At 40.4% G+C, this 15,756-nt stretch overlaps 1 protein-coding gene across 1 annotated transcript in view; it reads right to left on the reverse strand.

Annotated features, from left to right (window-relative positions):
* lrp6 (low density lipoprotein receptor-related protein 6) overlaps positions 1 to 15,756 on the reverse strand; it is a 53,655-nt gene that overhangs the window by 26,008 nt on the left and 11,891 nt on the right. Inside the window, exons 3-7 of the mRNA XM_088072446.1 lie at positions 9,371 to 9,568; positions 8,243 to 8,439; positions 7,226 to 7,360; positions 4,025 to 4,421; positions 3,767 to 3,938 (exon numbers count right to left, since the gene is read on the reverse strand). Of these exons, the coding sequence (XP_087928572.1) occupies positions 3,767 to 3,938; positions 4,025 to 4,421; positions 7,226 to 7,360; positions 8,243 to 8,439; positions 9,371 to 9,568 (1,099 nt within the window). The remainder of the gene's footprint in view (positions 1 to 3,766; positions 3,939 to 4,024; positions 4,422 to 7,225; positions 7,361 to 8,242; positions 8,440 to 9,370; positions 9,569 to 15,756) is intronic.

Below are 15,756 nucleotides of genomic sequence, written 5' to 3' on the forward strand. Positions count from 1 at the left end.
ACAAAAAAAAAAAAAACACAGAACAGACATCCTATAGAAACAATGCGCTGACTCACAGCGGGAAACACATTTTAAATATTATAACACATAGAGCATGTGTTCCCATGATGCCCGGCGAGTGGACCGGTGGCGGGCTGAGCAGACTGACGGCGTCTCCACATTGTGTTTCTCGCTGCGCACACTGAGCGCGCTCAGAGGAGCTCAGGCGACCTGGCAGCACATCGCAGCGCCGCTAATTAGAAGCAACAGCCCGAGCAAACAAACAACGGCAGCATATGGCCGCCACATTTCCTCCTTCTTCCTCTTCTTCTTCTTCTTCTCTCACTCAAACTTTGACATCTCACTTCAGTGAGGCGGCTGCAGCGTCTCTAAACCCACAACTGAGAGCCGCCAGGACCTGATCCGCAAAACCTGGAACCCACTTTAAACACGGCGGATAAAAAAAACTCATCGTTCACGACTGAACTCCACTACAAAGTTCTGCTCAAACAAAGAGACGATAAGAAGCAGAGACTGGAGGGTTTGGGTGAATGTCTGCCATATTTTATTAACCCCTTAAATACCAAAGTATGAGCTCCGTTTACCTGCAGAAAGCAGCGGTAAACTCAACGCTTTATGAGCTGCTACAAAAGCCATTCAGGCAAATCATGAGTTCATTTATGCACCAGGGTTTATACACATTTTACCAATACATTTCTATAACTTTGAGGCAAATGTTAAAGACCGTACATTCACTGAAACAACCATCCGTACCCTGTTTATGCTCCTTTTACTATGAAAAAAAAGAATTGAGAACAGGATTAGAGCTGATTTCTGAATATAATTTAGGGACTGTTTGTTATTTCTGAGAGGGGAGGAGTTGGTGAAATAAGGAGGAGGTATGTCAAATATTTTAATATAAATAATATTTTTTAAGCACTGGGAGGGGGCTTCTGTTTTATATTTTGGCTTATGGGAGGGGCATAAAGCTTTAAATGGCCATATTTTGCATTTATTTTATTTTTGTATTTATTTTATTGAAACATTTTCTTTTCTTTCTTCTTTTACTTAAAGAATATATTATTGGCAATTTTTGAAGAAAATGTTTTTATTTATTAATTTAATTTTTAGCAATTTTTAAAGAAAACATTTTGGCTTTTTTTCATCTTTTTGGCTTTTTGGTTATTTTTGAGGAAAACATGCAGGTTTGGAAGGTACGTTTAATCTGAGTATTTTTGGCGTTTTTTTCTTTAAAAAATGTTTTTTGAGATTTTTTGGTTTTTACATTCCTTTGTGTGTGTGTGTGTGTGTGTGTGTGTGTGTGTGTGTGGGTGTGTGTGTGTGTGTGTGATTTCAGTTTTGTAAGGCATGTTTTCTTTAAAAAATCACCAAAATAACACAAATTTCTTATTTCTTGCAGTTTGATGAATAGTTTTTGCCAAGTTCTCTCTTTTTTCCCATATTTTCAACAGAAATCAGACCAGTTTGCTCAGTTTTTCGAGGGTTTAAATACTCGTAAAGTTGTCTGAACGCAGCACAAGAAAAGTGATGTTGATCCAGGTTTCAAAGGGTTAACTGGACAGTAAAACTTCTCATGTTTGATCAGTCACACAAAAGAAAACACATCCTGCAAAGTTACACGAGATCTGGAGCTTTTGTTTGTTTTGAGAAAAAAAAGGAAAAAAATATATTTTGGGGAATATTAATAAGAAAATAGTTTTCCGTGTCTTCCTGCTTTAGACGTGCGTGTGATAAGATTCTCCGTAAAACATGCAGAGACGCTCAAAGTGTCAACAGAGGAGAAATGTCAGGAATCTACTGAAAGGAAGAAAAAAAACAGAGAGGCCTGTAATCTGTTCGGTCCTTTAACTGATCAACAGTGTGGAGCGACGCTATTCGCTGCTCCCAGAACAGCCCCTGCGTGGACGGCTGCCATCTTTCAAAACATCCTCCACACACACACACACACACACACACACACACACGCACACACACACACACACACACCCACACACACACACACACACACACACACACACACACACACACAGAGTGGTGCTGCTGGTGTATAAATATAAAATGAAGTTTCCATCCTCAGCTCGACGGCCTCAGCCAAAAGGTCTCCGCTGGTTTGGGAGTTGTGACCGCAGTGCGGCGACGGTTTCAGATTCGGGGTCTATTCTAAACAGAGCCGACCGCAGCTGGAGTGCAGGCCGCAATCGGAACCAGATGTGGGATCCCGCAGCAAAAAACGGGTCCTCCGAGAAACCTGGAGGGGAGGGAGGGAGGCCAGAGGAGGCCCCTCAACCCCTCCTCCCGCAGAGCGAGACCAGAACCACCAGCAGCCCGGAGGGGGTGGAGAGGGGGTTCAGGTGGGGTCACGCCACCCCCGGAGAGGAAAATAAAAAATGAGAACATGGCGAGATGGCGTGAGGATGGAAACCGCAGAGAGAGAGAAAAAGAGAAAGTTGTATTTTCAGAGCGAACTGGACTGTCGACACCCTTTACAGCACCGCCGTTTAACGGGCCGCTGCGTCAGCTTTGATGTGGAGGCGAACTCATGATGTGGAGAAAGGTCAACAGCCGTCTGAGTGACTGACAGGACTCAGAGACGACGGCACTGAAAATAATTCAAACGAGAATCCGGCTTTTCTTGGTTCTTATTGTCATGTTAAAGTACCTAAAATAAACGTTTCCACATCTGGATAAAACATGAAGGTTAATGAGAAAATGTACAATATTAATATTAAAAATGACCAAAAAGACTTTTTAATTTGAAATTTGGTAATTACTTATATAATTTTATGTGTGATATTTTATTAAATTATTTACTTCTGTTGTATATGAGAATTCTAGAGAATGCAACTATATACTATAGTATAGTATATACGTGCATATATATATATATATATATATATATATATATATATACACACAAATATATACAAATAAGAGAGGTAAACCATGTTTAAAACTGATATTTCCACAAAACCTTGTATCTCAGTATTTGTCAACTACAATATTTCATGTGTCATACTTCCTCTGATTATTTACTTCTGTTTTATTCTCTTTTTTTCAGAATGTTAACAGAAGTTTTTAGATGGCCTGGGTCAAGTTATGACAACAGTAAATATTGATTAAAACATTTTTGTTAAGATTAATTTTTGGGGGCTTTTTACCTTTGACTGACAGCAGTAGAGGGGGAGAGAGGGGATGACATGCAGCAAAGGCTGGAATCAAACCTGCGGCGGGGCGTCCACTCTACCAGGTGAGCTACAGGGCACCCCAACAAAAACGTTTTTGTCAACACCAGGCCCCCTTTAATCCCTAAACCTGAATACCGAAGACCATCTTAAATCGACATTTCTGAAATCCAGCTGCTGCAATACGATGATCAACCCACCACGATGTGACCGACTGATGCCGTCACTTTATTTTGAAGGCTGACAGGAAGCATCAGTCTACCTCAGGCGGCCCCTGGCTCGCTGACCGACACGGTGGGAGGCCGTGTTCAGCAGTAAACTGTCGCCGCGAGGAGCCGCCGTGAAGCAGCAGGAGCTCGGCTTTAAAAAGAGGCCGAGAACAAGAACCCACAGCGCTCGGCTCCTCTGATCCTCTCAGGTGAACTCACGCTGAATATAAAACTACAACTCCCAGCTGGAAACACTCACGCTGAATATAAAACTACAACTCCCAGCTGGAAAAACACACACACACACACACACACACACACACAGAGAAAAACTCCCAGCTGAAAACACAGGCAGAATGTAAATAAAGCACCGACCTCGATCTTATCCGTCTTGGCGTCCCCCCAGTAGAGTCTGCGCTCTTCGTAGTCGAGGGCGAGGCCGTTGGGCCAGCCCAGAGACGTGTTGACCATCACCAGACGCTCCATCCCGTCCAGGTCTGCCCGCTCGATCTTCGGCACCTCCCCCCAGTCGGTCCAGTACATGTAACTGGAAACAGAAACAGGAAGTCAGCAGCTGAAAATGGATCAGAATCAACGATCAGAAGATTCTCCGTCTCAGCTTGTGACACTCACCCCGCCACGGGGTCCAGGACGATGGCTCTGGGCTCGTCCAGGTCTTCGGAGATCAGGATCTTGCGCATTGTCCCGTTGAGTCGCGTCACCTCGATGCGGTCGGTCCCAGTATCGGTCCAGTAAAGGTTGCGGGCGATCCAGTCCACGGCGATGCCATCCGGGTGGTTGACCTGAGACGTGACCACGAACTGTGCGTCGCTGCCGTCAAGCAGCGAGCGGCGGATGGCCTTCACGTCGTCGTCCGTCCAGTAGATGTATCCCTCCACGGGGTCGTAGTCGATGGCGATGGCGTGCCGGATGTCGTCCACCTGCAGGATGATGTCGGTGAAGTCCGGCGTGTCCAGAGAGATGTGCCGCAGGTCTGTTCGTCGAGCCAACAGCAGCATCTGAGTCGCACCTGAGGAGCAACGTAAAGGTCAGAGGTCACGAAGGTTTAAAACAACAGGGCGGCTGCTTTAAAGGGACAATTTTACCAACATTTCCTCACTCAAACTGGTCCGAATTAAAACTGAAAAGAGCTCTATGTGCAAGTTTTAGGGAACAGTATGTTACCACGACAACAAGAAAACTCACTCCGGATTTACTCTGCGGTGCGTCCGTACTCCTCCTGTCAAACTGATTTTGAGCCACTGATGGATTGATTGATAAACTGGAAACATCCAAGAAAGTGCAAGATAGGCCCGGGCAATAACGAAATACTGCTCTGATATCGTGATATGAGGCGAGATTTTGGATGTTTCAGGTGTTTGACTGAAATAATCCGACCGTCTTTAATGTGAAACTATTTTCTATTGTCAGTCGCTCCAGGAGTTTATCGGGCTGTTTGTGATCGTTGCGGTCTGATGTGTCTGATTTCACCGAAGGTTTTCTAAAAAAATTTGACAAATGAGGAGGAGGAGAAAAATCAGGAGAAGAAGACAGAGGAGGAAGAGGTAAAGAAGGAGGTGAAGGAGAAGAGATAGGAGAAGGAGTAAAATTAGGAGAAGACGGAGGAGGAAGAGGAAAAGGAGGAGGAGAAGGAGGAAAATTAGGAGAAGAAGTAGGAGGAGGAGGGGAAGGGGAAGATGTAGGTGAAGAAAATGCAGGAGGAGGTTGAGGAGGAGGTGGAGGAGAAGGAGAAGAAGAAGGAGGAGGAGAAGAGGAAGTAGATGGAGAAGAAGCAGTAGAAGGAGGAGGAGAAAGAGGAGGAAAAGTGGTAGCAGTAAAAGTAGTAGTAGGAGTAGGAGGAATAGTAGCAGTAGTAGTAGTAGTAGTAGTAGTAGTAGGAGTAGTAGGAGAAGAAGTAGTAGGAGTAGTAGTATTAGTAGTAGTAGGAGTATTAGTGGGGGGGACTAATAGTAGTAGTAGTAGAAGTAGTAGGAGTTGAAGAACTAGTAGTAGTAGTAGTAGCAGTAGGAGGAGTAGGAGTAGTGGAAGATAAAGAAGGAGGAGGAGGAGAAAGAGGAGGAGGAGCAGCAGCAGGAGGAGGAGGAGGAGGAGGAGGAGGAGGAGCGACGTGGCTGCAGTCAAACAATAAACTTGAACCCTTCAGGTCATTGTGCGAGCGCGCTGCGTTCGGATACTCTCCGGTTCAAGAAGCAAAGCTGAAATAGTTAAACCCCGGCGGTGAAAGGAGTCATTGTCTGCGGGGGGAACATGTGATCCCGTCTTTCACAAAAGCCTCCCCGCCTTCAGCTCCTCCGCCGCTCCGCAGGCAAGGGGTACTGAACCAAAAAAATGTAAATAAAAGAGGCAGGGGGACGGGAGGAGGGGAACGTCCAGGGCTGCCATTCACACGGATGGACAGTGGAGTGGGGTTACCATGGCAACCGCAGGTCGAGCGAACGTCACCTTTAACTGCTCGGAGCGTCCAGAGACGACCACGATGACGAGGCGGAGAGGAGTGACGCGGGGCGTCATCACTTTTTTAAATTAGAGAAAAAGCTAATGAGGTTCGGTGGCAAACTAACACTAACACACACACACACACACACACACACACACACACACACACACACACACACACACACACACACACACACAGAGTAATGAATTCAATCTGTCCTTTCGGGCTGAAATCTTGTAAACATTTTTTTGTGTTTTCTCGCTGAAAATATTTGATAATCTCCAAACTTCTGCGTCGTCAGTGACGCACTTCAGGAAATATTTCTGTTTCCACTCGAGTGTCTCTGCAGCCAAACTGCAGATAATCAGACAGAGTTTCCTCCGCTGGGTTTTCACTCAGGTTCGATTTCAAATCACACTTTTTATGAGCTGGAATTTCTTCACTGATTTCATGATTTTGTTGTTTGGGATAATTTATGGGAGCTGATTCCCGCTCATTTTCTGCCCTCTGTGGACAGAAATTTATCCCAAATTTTCTTTGTTTTTAAAAGACGAAGCTGGATGATATGGCCTTTAAAAGATGTTAATTTTTGAATAACATTTTAATGATGGTAGACAAGGTTAATTTCCAGGACTTTTCCAGGATTTTGAGGCAAATCTTAAAGACGATACATTCTCTGAAGTGACCACTGATACTTGTGATTGGTTCTTTTTGATTACTATATAATAGCTTTTTTAAATATATATTATTTAAAAAACAGTAATGAATTTAGAATAGAATATTTAAATATAACTTAGGGGCTGTGTGTTATTTATGAGAGAGAAGGAGGTAGTGCAACAGCGAGAGGGCATGTCAAATACTTCTTGATCATACAATTTTAAAAGTATTTATTTTTACCGCCATTTAATTAAAAAAATCAACATAAAATATTTGGACATTTATTTCATTTTTAGCATTTTTTAACGTAAAATTTTGTCTTTTTTCTAATTTTTTTAAGAAATCATTTTGTCAATTTTTTCTTATTTAAATGTTTTTGTTGATTTTTTAAGAAAACACACCTTGCAAACCCACGGTCCTAAAAACAGAAATTACGTGCTCTGCCATTTAAAAAAACAACAACAATTATTTATTTAATATCTAGCAATATTTAACGAAAATAATTTTTTGGTTATTTTTGATGAAACCCATGGTCCTAAAGACGATTTGCGAAACTGGTTTCCACGAACTTTCCAAAACTTTCAGGGTATGTTTAATTTTCCTCCTAAAATTCCCCAGGCCTGGAAATTGCTATTTGCAAACTCCATCACTTTTCCAGGTTCTTCATGACCGTTTGTAATGCTGATGATGATGATGATGATGATGATGTGCGTCCTCACCGTCTCTGCAGGTCTTCCCGTCCTCCAGCAGCTGGACTCCGGTGGGACAGGCACACTGATAGAAGGGCTTCACCGGCGAGAGCAGACAGAGGTGGGAACATCCTCCGTTTTTCACCGAGCACGGACTGCTCACCACTGTCACCACAGAAAGGAGACACGTTAAAAATCACCGGGAGATTAAGTCCCTCTCAAGACACGTTTTAAGTATATAAAACTATTCTGTGATTAATATTTTGTTACACCAAATGATTTTGCACCAAAATAAAATAGTAAGTATAATTTGCATATTTTATCTCTCAGTACATTTACATGATGTTAGAAAAAGTGGAATTATTGTGTCAGTGCGACTAAAACTGGACTTTTAAAAAACGTGTTAGTCCGACTGTAATCGGACTAATTCGAATTTCTCAAAATATGACTAAAAGACCCAGATAACGTAATTGGAAGTTGAGATATTTCGAAAGAGGAAAGGGGTGCTGCAAAAGGGGTCAGGTATTTAAAAAAAAAAAAAAAAAAGTAGGTATTGAGGGGGTACTTATGTTTTTAATTTTGGCTTAGATGAGGTAGCAATTTATATTTATTTCAAATAAAAAAACACCACCCCAGCCGCTATCTGTTCAAGTGTTCAGTATATTTAAATATTTCTCCTCTTTATCTGCCACAGCAGCTGATGGAGGCAGCGGTAGAGCAGCAGTACGGGACGTTTTACTGCAAGGTAAAGCGATGAATATTCTAGAAAAAGCGTACACTTAAACTGAATTTTTAGATGGCTTAAAACTAATCAATGAAGGCAGAGTTTGCTCAGCGCTGACGCGGTGGTTTTCCACCCCACAGTTTTGTGAATACACAGTTATGATTGTGATTGGGTCTTTATCATAGATTGTATATTTAAATATGATTTTAACTAGCTGAAAGAGGACAGATGTCCAGCTGCCGTGGAGAAGTCGGACATACCTCCGACCTTTAACATCTCTGCTGGTCAAATAATCCTAAACTGAGAGGACGTTTAGAACTTACGTGTGTTTTGTCTCTTGGCGCTGAAGACGTGGATGTCCATCGGTGAGAAGATGTCCGAGTGGACGATGCGTTGCTCGGCTCCGGTCTGTTTCCTGCAGGAGTGGATGGAGTGGGTGTTCCAGTCGGTCCAGAACAGCGTGTCCTCGTACAGGGTGAGGGCGAACGGGTGAGGCAGCTCCCCTTTAACCACCACCTCCCTGAAAACACACGAGACATGAGACGTCACACAGAGGGTTCAATTCACCCAACACATTCACTGAAGGACTGCACTTAAGTACAAACTTTATCAGAATGCAGTAATGAAATGTGATAGATAACGATGTCCCAATCAGAGCTGAAGGATCCGTATGGCCCGATCAACGAGCCAGATACGGAGAGCAGGATTTGCAGCAGATATTCAGGTTTTACTGTCATACTGCTACTCAAAAAAGCAGAAACTGATGTTTTTCATGTTCAACTCAAACTGCTGCATAACTTTAATTTGAACTGAAATAGATTTAGATTTGCTGTAATGCTGTGAGAAGCAGAATTGTGACCGATTTTTAATTTGTCGTGACTGGAAAATGTTAAGTTATAACTCCCTTCTGAAGTGGAATCGTTATTATATTGCTCATTTATAGTGTTCTGTGGATTTTGGAGCAATTTATAAAGACATATTTTACTTTGTGTACTTTGTTTTATTAAAAACAAAAGAGAATCTCTGCACGGGTGAATATGTGATGTGTGTCGGAGGACAGTGCAATTTATAAAAAAGAGAGACTCTCCTGCACACACTGTCCCGCTTATTGCTGACATATTCACTGAATGAATAAAAAAAAAAACATTTTACCTGATGAAGGTGTGCTGGACCGAAATGTTGTTTTATTTATTTGATAAATATGTCAGCAAAGAGTGGGACAATGAGCGGGAGCAAATATTGAGAATTTATGATGAAAACTATAAAATATTGTTTCTTTAATTGCATTGCAGAACTAATTAACTAAGCAGAAACACCGGATTGATTTTAATAACTTTAAAGTATTTAAAGTGTGCAGCTGTGTGCGTACTCAATATCAAATGAATCGAGGTGAAAAATTATCAGGACAAATCAGGACATGTCCAGCAGTAGAGGACGTATTTGTGGAGTACCTGGAGGATCCGTCCAGGTTGGAGCGGTGGATGAAGTTGTGTTTGGCGTCGGCCCAGTACAGTTTCTCCTGGCTGTAGTCCAGAGTCAGACCGTTGGGCCAGTAGATCTCTCTGTCGATGATCATGGAGCGATTCGTCCCATCCATCCCCGCCCGCTCGATCTTTGGGATCTCGCCCCAGTCTGTCCAATACATGTACCTGAGGGGGACAGGAAATACACATCAGTGCATCTACTCACGGACGAGAGGCTGGCTCTCATGACAGAGCGAGAAATAAACATTAATGGCGTCCTCGTTAGCAAGCTAAAAGAAATAGTTCCCCCTTAAAGCTGCAAACAACCAGGTCTGTGGATTATCTGTGTACACCCATGACTGCACTCCCAAACATCAGGAAGTACACTGTTGTGAAGTACGCAGATGTGCACACATCACACATCACAAGCCAGGTTAAAAAAGGTCTAAAATAAAAAGCAATGCATGCAAACAAGGTAAGAGAGCTACGTTTATTTGTTTTTATTCAAGATATTTTTAAAAAGTATTCTTCTGCAGCGCTGAATTACACATATGCTTAAAGGCATTTTAAGTTTCTGTGTAATTTTCTGTGTAAGTTTTGACAATAAGATTTTTTTATGCAAACAAATGATTAAAAAACACACTAGTTCAGTTTTGTGAAATAAAAAACCTCCGAGAGCTCAGAGAGTCTGCAGTCATTCTCCAGCAGCTCTGGATCCAGACAGACTGACGGAGGGAGTCAGGTCTCAAGTGGAGGACGTACATTTACTGCTGCTGATGCTGCTGTTGCCAGGCAACCAGCCAGAGAGCAGATGCAGGCCGTGGAGCTGCGGGTTGAGTGTTTACTGCCTCCACATGAAGCAAAATGATGCTGAGACTCTGCACACTAACGACAAACATTTCCTCTTCTAAATCTCTGATTTCTTTATCTTTATGAAGCCTCAATTTTTATTACGTACACAAAAAAGAGAATGTTATATAAAGTATATATATTTCTACAAACTTATATTTCATGTGCCTTTGTCCTGTTTTATTTTGTTTCTGTTAAAAACTACTCCTGTCATCTGTTCTTTAGTACTTTCAAATTTCTTGCAATTTGTGCAACATTTCTTACAAAGTTGCTCATTGTTTTTTTTTCTGTGTTTTTGAAAGAAATTGCACCAATTCAAAAAGGGTTGAATACTTGTGAAAGGCCTCTGAAAGCAGCATAAGAAAACGTTTTGTTGCTTCAGGTTTTAGAGGGTTAAAAACTGTAATTATTCTAAAAAAATAAAATAAAAATAACTTTTAATATATTATTAGGATAATTATGAATATAGCCATCTGGACATTTTCACCAGCTGTAAAAAAAAAAAATCACAAATCTACAAATTTATTGCAAATTTTGTGACGATTCTTGCCAACTTGCTCTTTGCCTTTTTCCTGTTTCTGAAAAAATAAAAAATAAAAAAACACAACCAATTTGCTAAGGGTTCAAAGTAGTAAATACTTGTAAAAAGCATCTGAACGCAAACCAGAAAAGTGATGGTGATCAAAGTTTCAAAGGGTTTATATGCAACTCAATTTTACACAATATATGTATATACACGATATACGGGAATATATGACCCGTGATCGACAGTGATCTGTGAGTCACATGACTGATTGTTGAGTTTGAAACAGAGCTACACAGACTTATGAAAACACAGTCGACATGTTTCGCTGTGATTTTACAACAAACTGTTTTTCCAGCACTTGAGGATCATGATCTACTGAGCAGGAGTTTCTGCTGTGCTGCTAATTCTCCTCTTTGTTTGCCTTAATTACCATCACAGCTGGACAGCCCCTCTGACCCCCCCAAAACCCCCAAAAACCCCCACCACACAAACATCCACACACCACCACTGGTGTCCACCCCTCCCCCAACACATCAGGTCTCCACAGGGGTCGGACTGAAGAGTAAACTGCACCACGGAGGGTTAACAGAGAGGACGACTTCATGAAGACCCGAACATATTATTACTAACTAAATAAACTAACTAAATACTAAATATTATATTATCATTTTTTAATTAACCTTTAACTAGTTTTAACTTAGCTGCTTTGCATTCTGCTTTGCACTTGCGTACTGCTGCAGATCTTTAAGATGTAGCATTTCCCTTGATTTTATACATTATATATAATCCATTTTTATGCTTATTTTATTAATAATGTCAGTGGGTTAAATTTATTTTATTTTCCATTTTATGTTATGCATTCTGTGCATTACATTTTATCCTTATTTTATCTTACTTTTACTGGATTTTTTACTGGATTTTATCCAATTGAAGATGCATTCTATGTATTCTATTATGATTGTATGTTGTTTTTACATGCAGGTTTTAATATGTCTTTTTGTCTTTTGATGTGAATCACTTGGTGCATTTAATTTATTTAAAGCCCGTGGCAAATATGTAAAACACGTTGGGCTGCATTTCTTGTATAAAAGGTGCTATACAAATTAAGTTTATTATTATTACAGAGTTCTGTCTATAAATGTCAGAAAATAGTGAAAAAAGCACATCAAAGTCAAGGTGAGGTCCTCAAATATTTTACATTTGACCAAAAAACCCCAAATATCTACTTAACTGTGATAAAAAAAAAAAATAGTGTGAAAATTACTTTTTTGCAATCAACCAATAAAGCAATCTTTTCGGCTCTTATAGTCAGTATACATCAGACTCACAACAGTAAATCAGGATATGACTGACTGGAGTGCAGGAGAAAGACAGAAAAACTGCAACATTTAAATTTCTTAATTGGAAAAAAACCTCCAAAAATCACATATTGCTGGCCAGCATTTTAAAACAATGTGATATTTTGTGTTTTAGTTATGTAACAAAATCATCTCTCAGTGCTATAAACTGTGTGAAGCAGGAAACAGACGGACAGTGTGATTTGTGGACATGAATTTGGTAAAACTGTCCGTCAAACTGAGACAGTCGTTGTCTTTCACTCGTAGCTGGTGAGAAAATCCGTTGTGACCAAAGACGGCGGAGGTCGGCAGTAAGTCAGAGGCAGGAAGGAGCGAACAGAGTCGGACAAAAGCCTGATCCAAAGAGGGAGGGGGGCCAGTGGGGGGCTGCTGTCCAAAATGAGCCCTTTAATGAGTCCAATTACACGCCTTTTAAAATCTGTCTGATGTCATGACGAAGCCTCTCCATCTGAGAGAGCTGCGGTCCAATCGCAGGTTGTGTAACAGAAGTCTCTTTGTCGAGTCTTCACACCACATTTCTGACTGCACACATCAACAAAACCACATGCAAAAAAATGCACATTTGTGCACTACAAAAAAATCTGCAAATTAAAACCTAAAGCAACTTTGATGATGGCTGAATTCATTATTCAGTGTTAAATTTCAGCCAATTTCAGCAACTAAAATGTGATTATTTGCTGTTTTTCTTTATCTTCTATAACTGTCAGCTACATTTTTTAAGTGCTAACAAACTATTTTACAACACTGGAAATTTTTATATTTTGACTCTTGAGTATTTTTATATGACATCACTTTGAACTCTGGATGGGCATTTTTAACTTTTGTAAGATTTTGTACACTAAATTAATCAAGAAAATTGTCGGTTTGTAACTGCAGAGGTGGACGACCTCTGACATATTTAATATGAAAAACTCAGAAAACTCAGAAAAAGAGCAAAATCCCAGATAGTAAGTATGAATGTTTCTGATGATGTCATTTTTAAACCATATTTGGCATATGGAGATCCATATAAGTACATGCTATTTCCACTATGTGCACCGTCACAAACAGTGTTGCTGCTAGTCACTGACAAATCCCAGGCTTTGAAAATAATAGTATTAATTATTATTATTATTGTACTTTGCATGTAGTACACTGAAAATAATTCATCTTTTGTGTTTGTTCCCAGTCTAAAAACATAATTGCATCATGACAAAATTGCATTTAAAGGGGGTTAAAAGCACATGTTGCATGCAGAGCAGTATGAGTATTTGACAAAAAATAATAATGTATAAAAATCAAGTTGCTGCTAATCAGTGTCATATCCTAAACTGTGATAATCAAAGCAAATATACTTTGCATGTAGTACATTGAAAATAATTTATTTTGTGTGTTTTTTCATCTAAAAACATCAAATATTCATACATTTTCAAAATTTTCCAGAGTTTTTTCATGATATCCCAATGTTTTTGATTAGGACGGATACTGGCTAAAAAAATAACTCAACAAAAATGAAAAACAAATCATATTAATGTATAAAAAAAATGTAAAGCTTGATTTTGAAAAGCACATTTAGTCTGCAGAGCAATACAGGTGTGTGTAATATTAAAGCTGGCCCCAAAGGGTTAATGACATTTTCAACAGGAGCTCCGTGACTCATTTCCTCCGTCACCTACTTGACAACAGCTTAACAGAACAAAACTTTATGGTGAGTAAACTGTCAAGCTTGCAGCATGTGCATGTGCAGTAAAAGTAAAACTCAGGAGTACAGAGTACTTGGTATCATCCCGTCCTCCGACTTCGTGTTCCCAAGCGGAGAAGTGACCCACAAACGGAGCTGCTGGGCCTCTCCACGTAATCTCATTCAGCCCAAGACAAAAGCTTTAACTGATAGCCTGCCCAGGAGCTAAACACAGCCGCAGCAGCTGGTTAGGTTTCACCGCAAACAAAGCAAACCACCCGATGAGCTGTTAGCTGTGCCCAGCCTGCACACGATGACTGAGGGGTTTCCACACACATAAAATACCCCCTGATACTTCAACAAATACTGCAGGTATGATTGTACTGCGCTGTGAACACTGCGGCCCCGTCCGGGCACAGGGAGGAGAAAAAAAAAAAAAAAGCTCCAGTGAAATGCGGCTCACACAACACATCCCCTCACCACAAGAGCTGCATTGTATTTGGTACCTGATGCATTAATCATCCCAGTTGAACAGAGTCCAGCTCTGCGTTCCACCGTGGATTTGGAGAACCAGTTTTCCTCAAAGACTCTGCAGCACTACCAGCAGACTGAACCTGAACCCGAGTACTCGCTGACAGATACGTGCAGAAGCAAACGCTGGAAACGCAAACTAGTTTACCGTACCTGAACCTTTTCACAGCTTTAAAAAGTCAACGGTCCAAGCTGCTCTCTGTAACTCATATTTAAGACTTTATTCAGCAATGAATGTAATCTGAATGTTAATTCAGTACATTTATTTTGTTCCTCCAGTTTTTGGATGTTGCGCTCCAGTGATTGTGGTGCATATCCATGTAGGAATATGGATTTGTTTTGTTTTATTTTTTTAATTTATTTTTCTTAGATTACGTATGCATTTTCATTTATGTAATTTTAATTACTGTTATTTCATTTAGTGATCTCTCTCTCTCTCTCACTCTGTCTCTCTCTCTCTCTCTCTATATATATATATATATATAGATATATATACACACACACATACACACATTTGAACATAGGTGCTATTGTCCAAGTGAAAAAAGTTAATAAAATATTAATGAAATAAATTAAGTAAAGCAAAAATCAAATCATTTCTGATTCTAATAAATAGTTGAAAGCTTCGAGAGAGAGAGAGAGAGACTTGTGGAGTTAGCAGCAAGCAACAAGTCCTTTTGTCGGATTTAAACTACCGTGAGCGCGGGAGGCTTCCAGGTGGCACGTAAACGGTTGTGTGAGCTATAAACATGAACACGGCTCCCACACTCGGAGCTACAAGCTACAACGAGGTTAAAAATGTGACGTTTTTCAAAACAACTTGTCACGTCGGGGCTTCAGGACACTTGGATTACTTCAGATGTGCAGTATGGGGACATTTTGGTGTTTTATTGTGTATTTTTTTAAATGTTTAAATCCTGGTCACCAGTTACATCAATTGTTTGGGAGATGAGCTCAACGCCTTTTTACTGTGAACCTCCAGCAGTGTTTTTTAGACCGTAAAACTTCACCTGACTTTCCATCAGTATGAAGGTGAGTAGAAAATGACTGAATATTTGTTTTTGAGTGAACTATCCCTTTAAGATAAGGACACAACTGTTATTTCCCTGTTTTCTTTTGTTGATATTAACTGCATGTTTGTTAAAACATGACATACTTCTGCTCAATTTGTTTTTCACCATACCGGAGTCAGTGAGAGAAACTTCTTCTCAGTTGTTTCCCCATTTTGGAGATTTTCCTGATCTGAATCAAGGATCTGAGGACAGAGGGAGCTGTATGCTTTACTGGCTACATCTTGTCAAGATATCTGTGATATAGGGCTATATAACTATACTATACATTACAAAGTGTCACTTTACCGTGTAATTTTGTCTAATAATTGCTCCTCTATTCTTAATTTAGTTGCATATACCCCTTATTGTTTATTTTTACTAATCTGTACATTTTACTT

This window comes from Plectropomus leopardus, chromosome 22 (assembly GCF_026936395.1).
Source record: "Plectropomus leopardus strain MGB_pleo_1.0 chromosome 22, ASM2693639v1, whole genome shotgun sequence".
NCBI classification, from domain to species: domain Eukaryota; kingdom Metazoa; phylum Chordata; class Actinopteri; order Perciformes; family Serranidae; genus Plectropomus; species Plectropomus leopardus.